The following is a 21,901-nucleotide window of genomic DNA, read 5'->3' on the forward strand; positions in this document are numbered from 1 at the left end:
TCCGGATCCAGTCTGACGCCTGGGGATATTCTAAGGTGAGGAATCTAACTAACGTGTTTCTTTCAGATTAGCAGGACTTTGTGGTCAGTCGGGCTTACGTGTCACAGGCACGGTGACCCGTGTTTTAACCTGTGTCTGCTGTCCATTCACAGTTTGGAGTATTTGCTTGTGGCATCCTAGTTGTGCATCATTTTAGGATGCAACACATGTTGGCTACATCAGTTTTAAAAAAGTACTCATTTTATGGATAAGGATAAAATGGATAAGGATACAATATCTAGGAGAAACTAATTATTTTGGAATCATCATTAGAGATGAAAATGGAATTGTATCATCCGAGAATTTAAACACACAAGACAATCATATAAAACCATTTTATGAAAATTAATTCCAACTGGCATTGTATATCATTATACATCTTGGGAAATGTACACTCTACAGTACAACTGTCAAATCAAGTCAAATCACTATTTCGGCTATCAAAAGCCATAAAAGTACATGCAAATACTTTAACATACAGAAATAAAGTGCAAGCAGGACATTAAAATATGTAAAACAGAGTTCATTAAAAAAAATTACAAAATAAGACAATGGTCTACATTTCTGCTATAAATAAGTGGTCAAATGTGGTTGAGATGACTAGTCAGACCACAGAAGTCAGAATCTGCTCTGGATTGCAGAAATAACTTTCTTTTGAAAATACATTTGATGTCCTAGGTGTTGTGGATATATTAAATCTGTCTCAGAGGGTGAAGGCAAAATGTATATGTTGAGCCTGTAAGCTTTGGGGCGTCGTTAAATCAAGAAATAGAAGAAAAGCTTAGATTTAGAATAGGAGGTTTCAACAAACTGGTATTGTTTATCTTTATTGCAATTTGGTTGAATTTGTGGGTAAAGTTTTAAATACATCAGACCAGCTAAGGGTTACCCTTTAAAATGTTACATGCAACATAAAGCTATCTTAAAGTAAATTCTGAATGCATGTCATACGAATAAACAAGGCCGATAGGAAAAAACTAAATGTCCCCGTTTTAACATCACAAATAGGGTAAATACCTCCATTGCGAACACTCTGCAGGCGGATTTGCGTAATGCTTGTTTCATTGCTATTTCAAGCCCTTCAAGATCATGGTGCTGAATCACAAAGGCAAGAACTGGCCACTGAAAGTTCCTTTCTCCTTTGGAAAGTGAGCTGTGAGCAGATATTAGTCGAGAAAGTTCAGGCGATGGATGTCTCAAGAGATTTGATCCTACTTCTGCATTTGTAAACATACAAAGAATGCAATTTAAATAGGACATTGTTAAAACGCTCAAAATATAAATGCTTCCTAAAACAATACAAGTTTCTTTGAGAAAATTAGCTGCCCACCAGCAGAAAGAATAAAATGACAATTTCAATAACAAAACAAACAATTTCAATAACAAAATAAACTAATCGTTTTTCTCCATTCTCAGGAAACTACGGGTGTTTTGAATTCGTCCTTCGTAAAACATCTGACAGTGCTTTCAATTTGTATTTTTAGGAAGTATATATATATATATATATTCACTGAAAAAACCATAGGTTTCACACATGTTATAGTTAGCGGAAATTTTACTGATAAAAAACCAATGAAATTCCCCCGTTATAGTTAGTGCAGGAAACTATAACTCACGCGACCGCAATCCTCTGCTGATGCTAATACTGTATTTAGACACTTATTTGCCCATGTCTTCTTCCATAAATTTTTAGCTATACATATATTACAAATATTTTTTTTTCATAAAGACACATATGTCATCAGCAGAAGATTGCGGTCGCGTGAGTTATAGTTTCCTGCACTAACTATAACGGGGGAATTTCATTGGTTTTTTTATCAGTAAAATTTCCGCTAACTATAACATGTGTGAAACCTATGGTTTTTTCAGTGAATTTGCAAGGTTTTTTAAATGCTAATTCCTAACTATAACGTGTGTGAAACCTATGGTTTTTTCAGTGAATTTGTACGGTTTTTTAAATGCTAAGTTACTTTACGCCATTCGTGGCGTGCGCGCCCACTTAACGCAGTTCGTTCCGTGCGCGCACGGTGAACACGGGGTGCGCTTCGCGCACCGCGCGCCCACTTTACGCAGTTAGTGCCATGCGCGCACAGTGGGCACGCGGTGCGCTACGCGCACCGCGTGCCCACGTTACGCTAGATGGGCCATGTACGCACGATGCGCTTCGCGCACCGTGCGCACATGGAGGACATATGATGCGCTTCGTTGTGAAAGGTTAAATTTTTTTTTTTTAATGCATTGATAAGCCATGCACAAATGGTGCCCTACGGGCACCATTTGCACACGGGGTGGGGAGGGTGTGGATAATTTTTTTTTTCCAATAATTTTTTACCGTACGCGTACGGTAAGCGTAATCGGCGAAATTAACGAAAAAATTAAAATTGCGTTTTGGGCCTTGGGGGATCTTTGGGGACTCCCTCTACATGGCTAGGTGCTTTGGAGCTGGCTAAACAGCTCCTTTACATGTTTTTGCCCTTTGTTTTGTAATCCACACTCTGAGTGCGAGAGAGAAAATGACGGCTGCCGCTTCCTGGTTTCAACCGATTCGAATGTTTACTAAGATCTAACAGCCAATCAGAATCGCGCTCGCGCACGTCACCGTACGCGTACGGTAAGCGCACCGTAAGCACACCGTAAGCTGGCTCAGATATATATATTGATTTAAAGGCTATTTTCTCAGAATCTACAGAACAGATTTACACCAAACCTACAAAAGGCACTTCCTTGACCTGAGGACTACCTCTCTGCCAAATTTCTAGTAATTCTGTTCAGCCGTTCGGGCTGTAGCTGTGTCTAAAGGTCCTATGGAAAAATGCATGGGAAAAACGCGTTTTGGGACCCCCCTTTTATCTCAGCCCCCGCTTGACGAATCCCCCCGAGACTTTCAGGGTATATATATATCAGTTGGGATGAATTCAAATATCTAAAAAAGGAAAATGCCACTATTCCAGTTATATATTTCATACCCAAACTGCACAAAGATATAAACAAACCACCAGGCCGTCCCATAATTGCAGCGTGTGATGGCATTCTGGAGAATTTATCAAAATACATAGATTTTTTTCTACAAGACTTTGTAAAGGGCCTGAAATCATTCATACAGGATACGAGTGATTTCTTAAGAAAAGTGGAGAACATCGTGTGGAAGTCATCCTATTTAATGATAGCACTTGATGTATCTGCATAATATACCTGTATTAGAAATAGTGATGGCATGAAGGCCGTGGAATATTTCTTAATGAACAGGCCAATTGAATTCCTTCAACACAACAAAATGCTTCTCAAAATGATCCTATTTTGCTTAGAGAACAACCTGTTTCTGTTTAATGGCATTATGTATCAGCAAATACAGGGAGTTGCGATGGGGGCCAGCTTCTCTCCCAGCTATGCCTGTTTATTTATGGGATGGTGGGAGGAGCTGGTCCTCATGCAACAGTATGATCATATCTACAATAAGAGAGTTGTCTCCTGGCTCCGGTATATAGATGATCTGTTCATAGTATGGGATGGAGATGTTGATAGCGCCACAAGTTTCATTTCAATGATAAATGATAATTCACTCAATTTAAACTTTACTTCAAGCATTAGCAATGAAAATGTTACATTCCTGGACGTGGAGATCAAGATAATCAGCAATAGGCTATCCACTACACTCTATAGGAAGCCTACGGCAGGAAACACTAATGCACACCCTCCCCACCTGATTAAGAGCATCCCCTATGGGGAGATGCTCGGTATCAGACGCATTTGCAGCGAGGAGGAGGAGTGCAACATCAAGCAAAGAGAAAGCCGGACTAGGTTCCTTAACAGAGGTTACAGCTCTGAAGTTATCCAGTCTGCAATCACCAAATCTAAATCACAGGCTAGACATGATTTGTTGATACAAAAAGATATCTCAGCAAGCCAAGAGAAAGCGGCTGAACCCATCAGATTGATCTTAGGAGTTTCACGTCAGGAAAAACAAATCAGAAATATAGTGAGAAAAAGCTGGCCCATAGTAAAGGATGATCCTATTATAGGGGAACTGTTATCCAACAGTCCCTCGGTATCTTTCAGGAAAACTAATAGTATGGGCATGGCCTTGGTCAGAAGCAACCTAGAGATGGGTAAGCAAGGCTCCTGGCTGACGAAGAGGAAAGGATTCTTTAAGTGCACATCATGTAAGGCTTGTAAACATGCAATCAACACTAAAACTTATACTACTGCCTTTAGTGCTAAATCATGCGTATCAAACATTTTCTCACATGCACATGCAAGACTGAGTATGCTGTCTATGTACTTACCTGCAGCTGCAATCTGAGATACATAGGGAGTACAAGGCTGCCAGTCCATAAAAGAATCCTACAGCACTTAAGAGCCATTCGAAATAATGACGAGAATTACCCGGTTGCAAGACACTTCAAGAGTTCTCACAATAGCGACACTCAATACTTGAAGTACTTTGTTATAGATACAGTCATCCCACAAAAAAGAGGAGGAGATAGGGAATCTAAGTTGAGGAGGTTAGAAACAACATACATCCTCGAGCTGGATTCCAAACACCCCTCACGCTTAAATAACAGTGAGGATCTGTACACATTCCTGTAACAGTTGATTAGATAAAATCATTCACAAAAATCCATCTATAGGTGTCCGGCATATCAGGTATAGCAATGTATATAAATTTTAGATTTCTTATTTATAATTTACAACTTATACTGCTTGATCCTGCCAAATAGGGGGCACATTCAAGATCTGCACCACTGAATAGGTTTTAGTGTATAATATATTAATGCAATGAAATTTTAGGATGATGTTTATTTATATATTTATATGTATATTTATGAATTTTAGGATTGATTTTAGGAATTGTGAATAGAAAGTATATTTGATAGTTCTATTTTAATATGTACAATTCCCTTGGGTCTACCTAGAAACAATATATTTATGTATTTATTGCCATCCTAAGCTGTCTTGCACTTTAGAAAAACAATCTTGCTATTTGCACATTATTCCAACCTATGTAAGAAAAAGAAACACAATTTACATTATGTATTTATGGGTAAAAAGGACTCGTTTGGTCGCCTTGCAAAATCCTATGAACTTTTAGTAATTGGGACTAAGGTATATGCACTTTCGGTATATTTACCATAGGATCAGCACCTTCACTCAAATATTTACTTTTTGACATTATGGTACGTTATTTTATTTTCTGCATTAAGGCAGAGATTAGAAGACCGTGATACACATACAATCAGTGTATAATTGTGACACACGCAAAATATGCAAAAAATGGTATTTTATTATGTTTACATTTATGTATAATATTGTATCAAATGCAGAACTCTTACGATGTACATCAGTGTGTGTCTTCCATGTCCATTTACTGTCGTCACTGCACATGCACTTTAAATAGAAGTGGTCATCAATACTATAGTTGTCATGTGATCAAGGGCGGGATCGCCCGAAACGCGTAATGGCGGACAACGGCTTGAAATAAAATAATCACCGAATCTTTGGGTCTGTGCTCGTTTGTATTTCAAGGAAGAAAAGTGAAGGCGAGTTGCTGTGATATATATATATATATATATATATATATATATATATATATATATATAGTGAAAAAGTAAACTAAGCACACAGTTCACGAATAGTTAGCCAAGTTTTAGCGAACTCGTTTGAGTTTTGTGTAAGGGGAAAAAAAAAAATAGAAGTTTTGTGTACTGCCAAGCATATTTCAAAGATGTTGATTGGGGCTCGGAGTACAACTTTATTTGAACTTAACACATTGTCAGCATGGTGGGAACATGGACAAGGGAACCAAATCAACACCTAATCACATAAGATGGTATGTCTCGGTCTAGAAGTCACTAACAAGTCACAATCTGATAATATTGTGGGCCGCAAGATGAACAAGTTACTTACCTTTGGTAACGCTCTTTCTGGTAGAGATTCTATCTAGCAGTAGATTACTCACCGTTTGAATATTTCCCAGGACTGGCTCTAGAAACTTAAAAGTACCTTGGCACGTTCTGCTCCGGAAATTATGTGCAGGGCCTACATAGACGCCACACCCAAGAGCAAATTGGTTGTGACCAGTGTGCAGATCCCTAAGCCTGGGATCTTACTCATGGACAGAGTCCCATCACTGAATGAGGAGAATACAAGGGTCCACAAGGAATCTGCAGCAGGCTAGAGTCTATACCAGAAGTAATGTGTTCTTCTGATAAAAACTTACAGCTGCAGATTCCTTATCTTTTGAATAGATATCAAAGCAGTACCAATTAGGAGGCAGGTCTGTGAATGGACTCAAACAAGAAAGTCCTGCAGGACCGAGCAGGCAAACTCCCCCTCTCCGCGAACGTGACTGTTCAGACAAAAGTGCTTCTTGTAAGTGTTGAGGGAGGCCCGCAGATCTGCCTGCCATATGTCTAGGATAGGGACTCTTTGTGTTAATACAGTGACAGAGGCCTTGGCCCTGGGAGAATGAGCACAAAGTCCTTCCGGTGGCTGCTTTTCTGCCACTGCATAGCCAACATTAATGCAGAGAATGAGTCCGAGAAAGATGGTTCTCTTCTGCACTGCCTTTTTTTGCTCCAGAGAACCCCACACAGAGCTGATCTTCCACCCGTTGTTCATTGGTACAATGTAAATGCTGAGTGCTCTTATTGGATCCAAACGATGGAGTATCTCCTCTTCCTTAGAAGGATGAGGTAGAACATAGACCACCAGTAGGGTAATGGTTGACCGATGTGGAATGGCATCACAACTTTAGGTAGAAATGATGCTCACGTCCACAGAACCAGCTGGTCTGGAAAGGTGATAGTGTATGGTGGATTTACACAAGGAGCCTGAAGCTCACTCATTGTCTGCTAGGGTGACGGCAACGAGGAACACTGTCTTAACCCCTTCAGTACCACGCCCTTTCCCCCTCCTGTGCCGGGCGTTGCACTAGTGGGTGGGGTTCATGACGAGATAGTCTCGTCATGGGCACAGCACAACCGTGCTCCATGACGAGACTATCTTGTCATGGGCACTGAAGAGGTTAATAGTGAGGAACCATAAAGGACTGCTGTGAGGCGGCTCACAGGGAGGACACACCAAGTAAGTGAGGACCAGATTAAGGTCCCATTGGGTCATTATAAAGGAAGAAGAATGTTGTAGCCCTTTCAAAAAGAGCATCACATTCGGTGACTGAACAATGAGGGCTGATCTGGCAAGCATACAAAGGATGACAGATGACCCTTAACTGCGCCCAAAGCAATCCCTTGTGGGCAACAGACAAATCGTACGAAAGAACGTACGCTAACTAGGCCTGGAAGGAGGGGGGGGGGTGTCAATCTTGCGTGTGCCGCACCAAACCACGAATTTGTCCCAATTACAGGCATTTACAGTTCTTGTTGAGAGACGCCTGTCTGCCAGATGACATCAACCACCTGTAGAGGACTGTCGAAAGTTTTCTGCTTTCGCAGTTCAATCTCCATAAACGAAAGCAGACACTCCAAAGGTCTGGGTGCAGAACCCTGCCCTGTTTCTGAGACAGCAGGTTCTCCCAGAGGGGCAGCCTAATTAGAGGACATATGCTCAATCCCAGGAGTTCTGGATACCACAGTCTCCATGCCCAATCTAGAGCCACTAGGATGACCTGGGCCTGGTCGGTCCTGTTCTTCTTGAAAACTCAGGGCATGAAAGGCATACAAGAGTCCAAAGTTCCATTTGAGGTGGAAAGTGTGTCTACAAGTGAGAGATGCCTTGGAAACTCCAACGTGCAGAAGCACTGACATTGGGAGTTCTCGGTGATGGCAAATAGATCTAGCCATGGTTTTCCCCTTTTCACAGAAGAGGCCTTGTGCCACCTTCAGGTGTAATTGCCACCTGTGATCTGCTAGATTCCAGCAGCTGAGTTTGTCTACCCTGGTGTTCAAAGAGCCCACCGGTTGGTTTGACACAAGAATATTTTTTTGGGCGGTCCAGCCATTTCCAGAGATGTCGCGCCTCCTGGAACAGGGTCCACGGCTCCCGTCCTGTTTGTTGCAATACCACATGGAGATGGTGTTGTCCGTGAGCATCAGAACCAGCCTCACCATGAGGGATTGAAGGAAGGCTTTCAGCTCCAGCAGGTTGATGCGGAGCAGAAACTCCACTGAAGACCAGAGACATCTGATCTCCACCTCTTCCAGATGTCTGCCCTAATCCAGAAGTGATACATCGGTCACCACTGTCTGTTCTGTCTTCTCCGAAATCTGAAAGTTGTCAGAAAGGACCCCTTTATGTTGGGGCCACTGGTACTTCAGATGCCATTGCAGAGCCCACATATGCCACCGGACAAGCTCAACCAGAATGATGCAGGATCTGTCCATGCTCAACCAGCATGATGCCAGATGCCATCAGCCCCAGTAGCCTCAGTCTACCTCACTAAAATCCAGGACAGAGAATGAAAGATCAGGATCATAGACTGACTGTCCTGGACTCTCTAAAGGGCAAAGGTACAAATCTGAACCATGTCCAGAAGGGCTCTGATGAAAGGGAACATCTGAGAAGGAGACAGGTGTGGTCTCGGCACAGTGATCGTGAACCCATGGATGACATAAGTTTTGCAGTAGTCTGGAAGTAGTTGACTGCCTGGAGGGAGCCTGCCTTCAAGAGTCAATCATCAAAGTAAGGGAAAATTGTCCACCTCTGACCTTCGAAGGTGCGCTGCCACCACGGCCATCACTAGGATGAATACGAGAGGTGCACTGTTGAGAGTAATGGGAGCACCGCAAGCTGAAAATGCTCCTGTGCCACTAAAAACCAAAGGTAATGCCGGTGGGCCGGCAGGACCAATATATGGAAATAGGCGCCCTGCAGGTCGAAGACCGGGCCAAGACGGGCCCTTCTTAGCCTGTCATAGACCGACAGAGGCCGGGCTGGGCCACAACTCTGTCACCTGCCATATCTAAGTTACTGTGCACTGTGTTCAAAACAAAGGACATATTTTCTTGGATTTTACTGAAGAAGGGTTAATGACTTCGTGATTTGCCAAGCTCGCACTACTTCCCTGGAGAAGGAAAACAGAGTGAAGCAAAGTATTAACTCTTGATACCCTGATTCCTTGATTTGTGGACAAAGAATAATTAGAACAGTATTGTATTTAATTTACCCCTTGATCATTTTTCCTTAACTCCGCACTAACATGGGGAAGAGAAAATTGGCAAGCACCAATAACAAAAAATTAGCTAAATCAGAGGAGCTTTCCAGTCAGTCCCAATTAAAGCATTTAACGGGCGCTGTGGGAGATATTGAGCAGCAAATTATAACTGTTGAAGAGACGCTGAATCCAGGAATGGAGGGTGGTGCATTAGAGGGAGTTAGCTCTATTAATCCAACTGATGCCTATAGAAGCAACCCGGCTACAAACGGCTGCTTGGTAAATATTTCTGATCATATATCGGGTAGTGAACAGGATTACGAAACTCAACCGCCAACTAAGCGCCCTAGGAATCAAGACACTTGCACCCCTTTGTCTGAGGTACCATGTTCAAAGTCTAGTAAGTCCCCACTTAAATCATGTAAAAAGGCCCCTAAAAAAGCTAAGACCCAAAAATCTGAAAACTGGGAAAAATCAATACTTAGCTCCAATGCGCGCACACAGAGCGAGGTTGGCAAGCTAAAAGCCAAGTTAGAAGTCCTAGACACGCACTTTAGAGATAGTCTAAGTAGCCTGACATCTAGATTTGGCTTAATGGAGGCAACTTTAGCTAAATGCCTGGACAAAATCCAGTCCCATGGGCAGAGGTGTGAGCCCATCCAAGTGTGAAATGAATAGATTAAGGCTTAATTCTAACAGTTCTGCTTTGGATAGTCATAACGACAGAGGACATGGAGTAACCAATACATTGTTACAGCCTCCCACTGTAAACATAGGGGTCCCTCTGCCTGCCATACCACTAGTTAGGACCCCACATGCATAGTCCTCTCACCAAAAGCTTCAATAATGCATACGAAAAGAAGAAGGAACAGCACACAACATACGGGGGTGTGGCCAAGCAGTCGATGATGGTGGACGTGTGAGCCTTCAGCTCCGCACCAGCCGACTCAATTATCCTGCGTACTACCTGCTTTCCCTCGGCCCCGTGTGGGGTAGAAACTGGGAGAGACCCCTGAGACCCGGGGGAGCCAAGCGACGCCGGTTGTGGCAGTGAGGACTGCAGAGGAGCCGCCAGCGGGGGTCGCCTTCTCGGGCCGCCGGCCGGGATATTCAAGATGGCAGGTACGCGGCGGCTCCACAGCTGAACGACATCGAGGCTGGGAGATCGGAGCCCCGAGCGCTGGTTGAAGCGTCCGGGACAGGTGGCGAGGGGCGGACGCCGAGTGGGGCAGGCGGGCCGCTGAGACGATTCTTCCCCCTCCCGGTGAGCGGCGCCGGCCCTGCAGAGCTGGGTCCCGGACGAACGTGCGGTGAATGGTGCCGCCCCGCCTACGCCACTGGCACGGCGGCCTTGCCTTGAGGGACGGCGAAGTGAGCGGAGCTAGGCCGCATCCGTACGGCCAGAGAAGCCTGCACAGGTACTCTATACCAGCGACCGGGGTCTGCCTGGAGGCGTGACTGGGGTGCAGAGATCGGGCGGCCCCCGACGTTTGAAGAGGTGGCAGGAGGGGCCAATTTGAATGATCGGAAGGCGCACATGGAGCTCATAGGGTGAAAAGAAACATTGGCGACTGGAGGGCGATGTGGGAGTGCTTAAGGTGGCGCACTGCGGGGTCCCTACAGGAGAAGAGGTCGATGGTGTTGGCTCCGTCGGCGCCGCTAGCGGTGGGCCTCATTTTGGGAGCTGGCGAGGGGAAGAGAGATCAAATAAATACCAACACCTGGAGAAGTGCACAGGGGTGCGGAGACCTGGCGGCCCTCTGGAAAGTAGGTGACAAACGACAGGAGTCCCGGGGGAGCGGAGCAGCGCCAGTTTGCCAGGGCTGAGGGGACAGTCACCTTGCATGGAGTTTGAATGCCAGAAGGAGATATCGGCGGCTGGGCGACGACGTGCGAGTACTTAGGATGTCACACTGCGAATCCCACATTTGGTAAACTCCTTGAGATGGAAATGTGACTTTTGCCGGGTTCCGAGAAGCACTCGGTGTTCTGGGAACAGGTACGCTCTGCTGTGGTACTGACTGGTACTATAGGGTTCCCATCACTCACCATTTGGCAGTTTATCCTCATCCTTATCCTTGATAGACACTGGAGTGGTGGATACCCCCTTGCCCGGGGGAGGGGCCTGTCCCACAGCGAGTCAGCAACCCTCAGACGGTAAGAGTACGACAAACAACAGACATGGGGAAGCCCGGGGCACGGCAGACGGGTCCCCCTCTTGACCGGGATATAAGTAGAGGGACGCAAGATTCTAAGGACATGGAGGCTCATCAATCGGATACTCTGGCACAACGGCAATTTGATACCCTCCTTGCGGCCATTAAAGACACTAAGGACACCTTACACCAAGACATTGAAACGGTCTCGGTGGGGTTGGGCCTCCTGAGAGCTGAACACGCGAAGCTCTCGGATCGGGTGAAGCAGGTGGAGGGATCACAGGAGACTATGGTACCGATACAGCAGGGGCTGCAAGGGCAGGTGGGGGACCTATCCCAGAGTGTTCTGCTACTGGAAAAGAGAGCAGAGGATGCGGAAGGGAGGAACCATAGAAGTAATATTCAAGTGGTGGGACTGCCGGAAGGTGAAGAGGGCACGGATATGGTGACTTACTTAGAGGACTGGCTCCGGAGGGTGGTGGCGCCGCAGGGCCTCTCCACATTTTATACCCTTGAACGAGCGCACCGAGTGCCGGCACGTCCGCCTGCTCCTGGTCGGCCTCCACGGACGGTGGTGGCTAAGTTGCTGCACTTCAGAGACAGAGACCTTTTGCTGAGGAGAGCACGATAAGAGGGCCCCTTTGCAGTAGGCAACAGTAAAGTGACGCAATTCCCTGATTACACCTTGGAGGTACAAAGACGGAGAGCCTCGTTCTTTGAAGTGAAGAAGGCCCTAAGAGAAGGCATTCAGTACGCCTTAATGTTCCCTGCTCGTCTAAAAATTATGATGGAAGGAAAGATTCACTTCTGTGAGGACCCACAAACAGCTTGGGACTGGTTGGAGACGTATCGTGTGGGTGGCTCCCCTCACTCGACCTCGAGACGCCAAACAGTGGGACAGATGCGTGCAGGAAAACGTTTACGACAACGGAGGCGCCGAACAACTGTTCAGAAACCCAGCCCAACACGTCTGGCCGCAGAGCGCGATGAAGTTCTGGAGACGGTGGCCGCAGTGATGCAGTCCAGAGACTCTCCCTCTGAAACGGACTCCGAGGCTAAGTATGGGGAGGAGGACATAGACTCAGAGAGCTCGCAGGCTACCAGTGGGGTCCCGCCGCCGGTGACACCGCAGACTGCTGATGACTTGTAGGGGGTTATTGTAGGAGAGGGACTAGATTATAATTACTTGTGTGGTGTAGTGGGGGTTGGCCTTGCTACAGGGGGGAAAGCGGTGGAACACTGCGGGGGGTATAGCCTGACGGAGAAGCGTTGTCCTGCGGGGGCATGGCTTTCTGGGGGTGAGATTGGGACTGGAAGGGGGGTCAAGGGTTAATCATGAGGTTAGTCGGCGGTTAGCGGGCTATCTTGGCAGACGTCACTGATTTTGCCACGCACCCACAGCAGGTCTGAGGGTAGTTTCCTTTAGACCTTTGCATACTTTGCCTTTGTTGCGTGGTGAGAAGCATCACCATGGGTTCTGTGGATAGGATTGGGTGGTTGGCCGTTGCCAATCCGCTCTCGGGATGGGGAGTTTTGGATAAGGGGATTGTTTGTTTCCGCCAGGGGCATAGAAACGGTTTCAAGTGTGGAGTAGGGGGGGGGGGGGGGGGGAGAGCACGATATTGCAGAATGGTGATGACAGGCGGTAAGCCCGAGCAGTTCTAAATGGTAACCTGGAATGTTCGGGGGATGAGATCACCGCTGAAACGATATCAGGTACTGTCCTATGTTCGGCGTAGAGGGGCACAGGTGGTTATGCTGCAGGAAACGCATTTGGCGGAGGGGGAGATGGCACGTCTGGGTAGGCGCTGGCGGGGACAGCTGTATGCTACTACGTATTCCGCTTTCTCCAGGGGGGTCCTGATTTGGATTAAACCGGGGGTCCCCTTTAGGCTCCTTAGGCAAAGGATTGATCAGGAAGGGAGGTGCGTGATAATTACAGGTACTTTGAGAGGCAGGGAGGTGACATTGGTGAATATTTATAGCCCGAATAGAGATCAGATTTCCTTTCTGTCTGACCTCTCGGGGGTCCTGGCCAACTTCCCACATACAGATCTGATAATAGGGGGGACTTTAATTGCATAGCTGATGTGCACTGGGATAGATCAACACCCCCGCTTCATGGGACTCCGGTTGAAAAAACAGCTAGAGGGTTGAGAGCATGGGCCCAGGGATGGGAGTTAAGGGATGTTTGGAGGCTACATAATCCCGGGACGCGGGGCTACTCCTATTATTCGCATTTATATGATCTGCATACCCTACTAGACATGTTTTGGTGCTCTTCATCCCTGTCCTCCTTACTTTCTGCTACTGAGTATCTGGGTCGATCACTATCAGACCACAGCCCATTGATTATGAGGTTTACTCCACTTCGGGAGAGGATTCCGATTCCCAGCTGGCGCCTTAGTCCTATATTGCTGGAAGATGAAGGATTCCAACACAATCTCTCTGAACGGTTGACAGACCACTTCACCACTAATGGAGATACAGCTAGTTCTCGGCTGGTAGAGTGGGAGGCGTGCAAGGTGGTGGTGAGGGGGTTCTGCTTAGGGAAGACAGTTGGCACAAGACGCTTGGTAACACAGGAGTTGGAAGAGATAGAAGCCCGGATACTCCGGGCAGATAACGAAGCGGCGGAGGGGGGACAAACAGGGGACCGACTTGTGGAGCTGAGGAGCCAGTATCACCAGGCCTGGGACCGATTGAGGGCCATAGATTGGCAAACGCATCAAGCTGCCAAGCATGCAGAAGGAGGAAGGGCGAGTAAACTACTCGCATGGTTGATTAGGCCGGAGGGCAAGGGGTCCCCCATAACTAGTGTTACGGATCTTACGGGCCAGATACTAACCTTCCGGATGTAGTATGAGGCCTTATACGATGACCCTGATCCAAGTGAAGCTGCTTCAATGCAGCGGTACCTGGAGACTCAAGGTTTAGTACAGCTGGACCGTATCTATCAGACTCAACTGGCCGCTCCGCTAGGGGTAGGAGCTATCAAAGAATCGATAAGAGAGATGGCGAAGGGGAAAACACCCGGGCCGGATGGCCTGCCCGCGGAATTCTATGCTACGTATATTGATATACTGGCTCCTCAATTGGAACAGGTTTATGCTCTGGCCCTGGAAGCTGGACTGTTAGCTCCCTCGATTAGGGAAGCATTGGTGATTCCCCTCCCGAACACAAATTCGGATCAGGCCCCACTATCCGATTTTCGACCACTTTCCATGTTGAATATGGATTTTAAGATCCTGAGTAAGGCCTTAGCGTTGAGACTTCTTCCCCATATGCGGCAACTGGTCCACACGGACCAATGCGGCTTTATTCCAGCTCGCTCGACGTCAAGTCATTTGAGACGTCTTTATCATGTGATGTTCCACCCCTCCCTTGGCGATTTCCCGGATGCCGTTGTGATAGCCGTCGACCTGGAAAAAGCCTTGAATTCCCTCCGGTGGGACTCTCTATTCGCAGTTATGATGGAGATGCAGCTGGGAGACGGCTGGTTGCAATGGATTAAGCTCCTCTACAAGAGCCCGAGTACGGACGGGAGGCACCATCTCATCCCCCTACCCCATCTATAGGGGGAATAGGCAGGGATGGGATGCCCGTTATCCCCATTGATCTTTGCACTTGCCATGGAACCTCTGGCCGCACGCATACGGAGGGAGGCGGAGGGAGTGGGGATACCGATAGAGGGAGCGAATCATATCATTTCTTTATACGCGGACGATGTCCTGATTTATTTGAGAGACGGCTCTACGGGAGTCCGGATGATCATGGACTTGTTTGGAGAATTCGCAGCCTTTTCAGGCCTGCGAGTGAATACACGAAAGACCTTTGTCTTCCCGCTTAGGCCTAGCATGCCTCGACCTGTGGCAGTGCCGAACACATTGATATGGGCACCGGTTTCCATTAAATACCTCGGGATTCGGATATACCACACACAGATGGATATGTTCGAAGGGAATCTGGGGGCTTCTTTAAGAAGCCTCAGGTCCCAGGTCACATTTTAGCGCTCACTAAAGTTGCCCCTTATGGCCCAACTGGTACTTTCTAAAATGGTGACGCTCCCCTGGTTGTTATATCACTTTGTGAACCTTCCAGTGCTGATCCTCAGGGCTTGGTTTCAGACGCTGGATGAACTCCTGCTTTCTCTTATATGGGATGGTTGCCGGAACCGGGTATCGTTGCAAACGTTGAGGCTGCCGTTTGCTTCCGGAGGACTCGGAGCCCCGGATTTCGAAGGGTACTATCTGGCGGCACAGCTGCAGTGGCTGACTCGCTGGTTAGGCGGTAGAGACAGTGACACTCTATCGCTACAGATGGGGACGGCTCCGGCCAGATTATATCCTCGACTTTTGGATAGGCGGCAAAAGATACTACCTATGGGGGTAACTGCTTTCCGTGGCGGTGAAATGCTGGGACAGCTGTGTGACACGTTCCCGAGCCAAAACACGGTATGCTCCAGGTATCCCCCTCACAGGTATCCCGCAGGCAGGAAGAGGACCGCCGCTTACCCACCGACAATTGACTGGGTGGTATGAGGCGGGGATACACACCATTGGGGATTGCTATAGGGATGGTGAGAGGCTCCCACTACAGGAATTCCTGGAATACCATGAGCTCCCGGCGGGACAGTTCCTGAATTACCATAAGCTGAGGCGGGCCATAGTTGAGTTATGGGGACCCCACACTACGGAACTGGATCCACACTCGACACGGGAAGCGGTGGCAACTTTGGGCTCGGCGGGCCACCTGATCAGATGGCTGTACTTGGCAATACGGGGGTTGACGCCAGAAGAATTGGGAGGCCTTAGGGGGAGATGGGTGGCTTCCATAGGCAGGCCTTTCACAGATCAAGAGTGGCAGAAAGTCATACGAAGCCCCAAGAAGGTATCTAGAAACACAGCATTTAAGGTGCTACAGTTTAATGTGCCCCACAGGACATACCTGACCCCGCATAGGCTGAATACCATTTATCAGCGGACGGACATCTCCTGCGCTAGATGTGCAGCCCTAGACGCAGATTTTTACCATATGATGTGGTCTTGCCCCCAGCTTGTTGTGTATTGGGGTGAGGTCATGACACAGGTCAATGGAGTGCTGGATGGGACTCTGGCTTGTACCCCAGAGGCCTGTTTACTGGGTCTCTATCCCAGACTAAAGGCTCGCAAGCTGGGGCACCGGTTTGTAGACTTAGCACTTTTATTGGCGAAGAGGCAGATTGCGCTTAGGTGGAAGGCTAAAATTACTCCGTCTATAATGCTCTGGGGAGTAGAGGTCACACGATGGGCAAGGGCGGAGGAGAAGGCCCTTATTACAGAAGACAGAATCACCAAGAGGCGCAAACCGCTTGCCGAGCACTGGGGAGCTATTGTACAGGCATGGGAGTCTAGGGATGATCCGGAGAGGAGTGATAGTGCGGAGCTGGAGACACTGGAGGACCGGACAGGGGTTGGGTGAAATAGTGGGGGAAAAATATTGGTTAGACGGACCCTGGGCTTGAGACGGGGTGATATGGGTATTCCCTTGCCTCTCTCCCTCTTGTTGACCAGGCAGGTCGCTCCCTCTGCCACCGCGCAGACCCTCTGTGTGCCGCTGCTCCGTGTTGTCTGCTGCCTCTCTGCAGACTGGTCTGTTTGACTGCGTGTCATCTTCCTCCCTGTTGACTGTGTTTTTCGTTTTTTTGCCTACTGTTGACTGTGTTTTCGTTTTTGCCTACTGTTCCACTTGCCCCTTGTTTTAATTTTTGTGCCTGCTGTGCCCGTCTCTCACCCCCTGCCCCTTCTTGCCTTCTGTGCCACTTTTTCCTGCCGCTCGCATCCCACGCGGCCCCGCCCCCTCGCTTCCCATTGGCCGCCCCGCTCCCGCCTCCCAGCTTCTCCTCCCTCCCTCTCCCCCTCATATGGAAGCCGCGCAGCAAGCCCGTCTGCGCCCGTCCGCGCCTGGACCGCGCCCAGAGCCAGGACCCCTGACCCTCGACGATACCAGCCCACCCGACTGAGTTACGACGCCGCCACCCTCCACGCACTCAACCCCGGCCGGATCCCCGCCTGCCACCGAGCCACGCCGAAATGCACTCACGGACCCTTCACCTGCCAAGCCTGCAAATTCACCTGTCTCCGGACCTGCACCACACCCGCCAGACCAGGCACCAACAACAACCACCTCAAGTGTATCCTGCTCAACACCCGCTCCGTTCACAAGCACGCCGTCAAACTCTGGAACCTCCTTGACACAACAGCGCCGGACGTCGCCTTCCTCACAGAAACCTGGATGAACGCCTCCTCAGCCCCCGACATCGCCATAGCCATCCCGGATGGCTACAAGATCACCCGGAGGGACCGCGTCAACCAAACCGGAAGAGGCATCGCCATTGTCTACAGAAACACCATCCGCATCACGACCAACGCCGACGACACCCTCACCGCCGCCGAGCACCTTCACTTCCAGATACACACCGACCCCAAAACCACCCTCAGAGGTACTCTCATCTACAGACCCCCGGGATCACGCACACAATTCAGCGAAGCCATCGCAGACTTCATCAGCCCGCTTGCCCTCACCTCCTCAGACTACACCCTCCTAGGGGACCTCAACTTCCACCTGTAAAACAACAATGACAACACCACCACCACCCTGCTAGACAACCTCGCCAACCTCGGACTCAAGCAACTAGTGAACACCCCTACCCACTACGCCGGCCACACGCTTGACCCCGTCTTCTCCTACAGGAACCACATCTCCTTCAGCCACTCCACCAGACCACACTGGACAGATCACAGCTGCGTCCACTTCAACTTCAGGAAAACCACGACCCACCATCACCCGCAACAGGCTCCCCGAAGATGCTGGAGCAAGATCACCACCGACCAGCTCACCACTTCCCTGAGCCAAAATCCTCCTGCCAACACTACGGACTCCAACGAAGCAGCCCGTAACCTCACACTGTGGCTCACCAACTGTGCCGATGCCCTTGCATCACTGAAGAATCCTCCCAGCGGACCCGGCAGCTAGAACACCTCGTGGTTCACCAACGACCTCAAAGACTCTAAGAAATCCTGCCGTACCCTCGAGAAAGCCTGGCGCCATGACCAGTCATCAGAAAACATGACAGACCTCAAGAACGCCATCTGCAAACACCCCCAGCTGATCCGCACCACCAAAAGGACAGCATTCAGAGAGCGACAAGACAACAACACCCACAACAGCAAGGAACTCTTCAGCATCGTTAAAGAGCTCTCCAACCCCAGCAACAACGACATCACGCCCTCGCAAGACCTCTGCGACGCACTCGCCTCATTCTTCCACCGCAAGATCGCCGACATACACAACAGCTTCGGCGCCCAGACCACTCACCCAACCACCGAACCAACGCCCGCCACCACCACCCTCTGTGCCAGGACCCCCGTCAGCACTGGACACCACCCACATGATGAACACCATCCACTCCGGCTCCCCAGCCGACCCCTGTCCACACCACATCTTTAACAAAGCCGACTCCATCATCGCACCCCAACCTCGGAACATCATTAACAACTCCTTTGCATCTGCCACCTTTCTGGAGAGCCGGAAGCATGCGGAGATCAGTGCCCTCCTAAAGAAACCCACCGCAGACCCCACGGACCTCGAGAACTTCCGCCCCATCTCGCTCCTCCCTTTCCTCGCTAAAGTCATCGAGAAGACCGTCAACAAGCAGCTAACCGCCTTCCTCGAGACAAACCGCTCCCTCGACCCATCACAGTCCGGATTCCGAGCAAACCACAGCACCGAGACCGCCCTCATCGCAGCCACCGACGACATCAGGTCCCTGCACGACAACGGGGAAACTGCTGCCCTCATCCTCCTCGACCTATCGGCCGCATTCGACACAGTCTGCCACCGCACCCTAACAAACCGCCTCCACCACGCCGAGATCCAAGGAATGGCCCTGGAATGGATCACCTCCTTCCTCTCCGACAGAACTCAGAGAGTCCGCCTACCTCCCTTCGGATCAGCGGCCAACAAGATCATCTGCGGCGTACCCCAATGCTCCTCGCTCAGCCCCACCCTCGTCAACGTCTACATGAGCCCCCTCGCAGCCATCGCACGCCAACACAACCTAAACATCATTTCCTACGCTGACGACAACCAGCTGATTCTCTCCCTCACCAACGATCCCACCACCGCCAGGGCCAGCCTCCAGGACGGAATGAAAGACGTCGCGGAATGGATGAAGCTCAGCCGTCTGAAACTTAACTCAGACAAGACAGAAGCCCTCATCCTCGGACCATCCCCCTCCGCCTGGGACGACTCCTGGTGGCCCCCAGCTCTGGGCACGGCCCCCAAGCCTAAGGACCCTGCACGCAACCTGGGTTTCATCCTGGAGTCCTCCATCACGATGACCAAGCAAGTCAACGCCGTCTCGTCATCATGTTTCAACACCCTGCGCATGCTCCGAAAGATCTTCCGGTGGATCCCCACCGAAACCAGAAAGATGGTCACCCAGGCCCTCGTCACCAGCCGACTGGACTACGGGAACACCCTCTACGCTGGAACCACAGCCAAATTACAGCAAAGACTCCAGCGCATACAGAACGCTTCTGCACGACTCATCCTGGACATCCCCCGACACAGCCACATCTCTGCCCACCTGAGAGACCTGCACTGTCTCCCCGTCAGCAAAAGGATCACGTTCAGGCTCCTCACCCACGCTCACAAAGCTCTCCACGACATGGACCCCATATACCTCAACAGCCGCCTCACGTTCTACACACCCAGCCGACAGCTCCGATCCACCAGCCTCGCCCTCGCCACCATCCCACGGATTCGCAGAACCACCACCGGAGGAAGATCCTTCTCCTACCTGGCTGCCAAGACGTGGAACTCCCTCCCCACCCACCTCCGACTGACCCAGGACCATCTCTCCTTCAGGAAGCAACTCAAGACCTGGCTCTTCGAGCAGTAGCAGCACCCCCCCCCCCCCCTCCCAGCGCCTTGAGACCGTTGCGGGTGAGTAGCGCACTCTATAAATGTGTTTGATTGATTGATTGAGCTTTTCTTTGCAGTTTCTTGTTTTCTGTCCCCCCCTGCACTACCTCCGCCTTTGTTGGGGGGATCCACACTGATAGTAATGCATGTCTCTAGAGGACCATGGGATAGGGGTAGGCCCCTGGCGGGATTCAGTTATTGTTTGATGGTTTGGTTACCCTATAAAGGGATTGAGTTCAGTGATGAATATTTGGAGCGTATATGGAGGGTTTTGGCCTTATTGAAATTGTCATGTAGGAATAGAGTTAAGGAGACATTTAGACCTTGTCAACCCCCTTGCAACTATGAATGGGGGGATTTCTGAAACTGTACTCAAAGTAATGGGGATTTTCTTTGTTCCTTCTCCTTCCTAATCTTGATATAATGAACACTGTACTGTATCATGAAGATCCTTTCTTTTTTTTTGTTATATGATAATTTGTGCAAATGCCAATAAAAATAAATTTTTTTTAAAAAAGAACAGCACACAACATACCTGGATTTACCCCCAGATATTGTGGTGCTGGCTAATGTTCCAAAACTAGAAAATGAGACAGAAGAATCGTGGGGGGTATTAAGGAACAAGTCTTTACATTGGCTTGGTGCTAGGACGGGCCTCGCTGGGGAGTTATTCGAGGAGTTTAAGATGGCAAGGAGAATAGGTTGGCTAGGCAGAGGACTGAAAACCCTCCCAGGGGATTGTGTAGTCCTGAGATTTAAAACACCCCGCCTAGTAAAACTGATTTTGAACAGAGCAGGAAACCATACTGCACTAGGACTAGGTGTTAGTGTAGTTCCTTTAGGCTATTTTTGTCAACCTATATATAGCAATAAATTGGGAACCTTACATTCCGACCCATAGAAACCAGTTTAATATCCAAACACATAACCACTTCGATGTATTCAACAGCCTCGAAGCAGTCGATTGACTGACCCCAGAGAATTCCACCCAGTTAATAACACCTAGCAGTACGGATGCTGGGTCTAATGCGGGTCTGCTAGCACTTAGAGTGAGAAATAAAATAGGGAACACACAAGAGAAAGTTACAGTGGAAAACATACAGGCAACTGTGAATATAGCCCCGGACATCTCGGCTGTACCAATCCAACACTCCTCATCACAAACCGGGGTTACAACCTCGCAGGCGAAGGATGGACGGGGAAGGAACAGGATCAGGGACATAGACCGGAAAGACACATGCCACTTTCTGTTCTGGAATGTGGCAGGATTAAAATCCAAGGTGTCCAATAATGTGTGGGTTGATTTTGTGAGCAAATTTGAGATCTTTTGCCTGCAAGAAACATGGGCAGAGGATCCAATCCACATTAGTGGGTACAAAACGTTCCATACCCCAGCAATAAGATCGTCCCATAGCAGAGCTAAAGGGGGCCTTTGTACCTACATTTCCAACTATTTAGATCTGTTGTAAAGTTGAATTAACTGTTTCTAATTGGTATTATCAAATCATAAATGTATATGTAGACCAGGGACTGTGCGTGGTTTTGATACATTTTTATAATAATGTTCCTTCGGAAACGCTTGAGGGGATATTGCGAAAACTAAACGAGTTAAACAACTTACTTCCCCACT

At 48.8% G+C, this 21,901-nt stretch overlaps 1 protein-coding gene across 15 annotated transcripts in view; it reads right to left on the minus strand.

The window, feature by feature from the left end:
- The window catches only part of MYCBP2 (MYC binding protein 2), a 1,771,217-nt gene that overhangs the window by 433,591 nt on the left and 1,315,725 nt on the right, over positions 1-21,901 (minus strand). For all 15 annotated transcript variants that reach the window (XM_085622060.1, XM_085622057.1, XM_085622054.1 and 12 more), the window contains one exon: positions 1,057-1,256. In XM_085622060.1, coding sequence (XP_085478186.1) covers positions 1,057-1,256 — 200 coding nt within the window. The remainder of the gene's footprint in view (positions 1-1,056; positions 1,257-21,901) is intronic.

Source organism: Triturus cristatus, chromosome 8, assembly GCF_964204655.1.
Source record: "Triturus cristatus chromosome 8, aTriCri1.1, whole genome shotgun sequence".
NCBI lineage: Eukaryota > Metazoa > Chordata > Amphibia > Caudata > Salamandridae > Triturus > Triturus cristatus.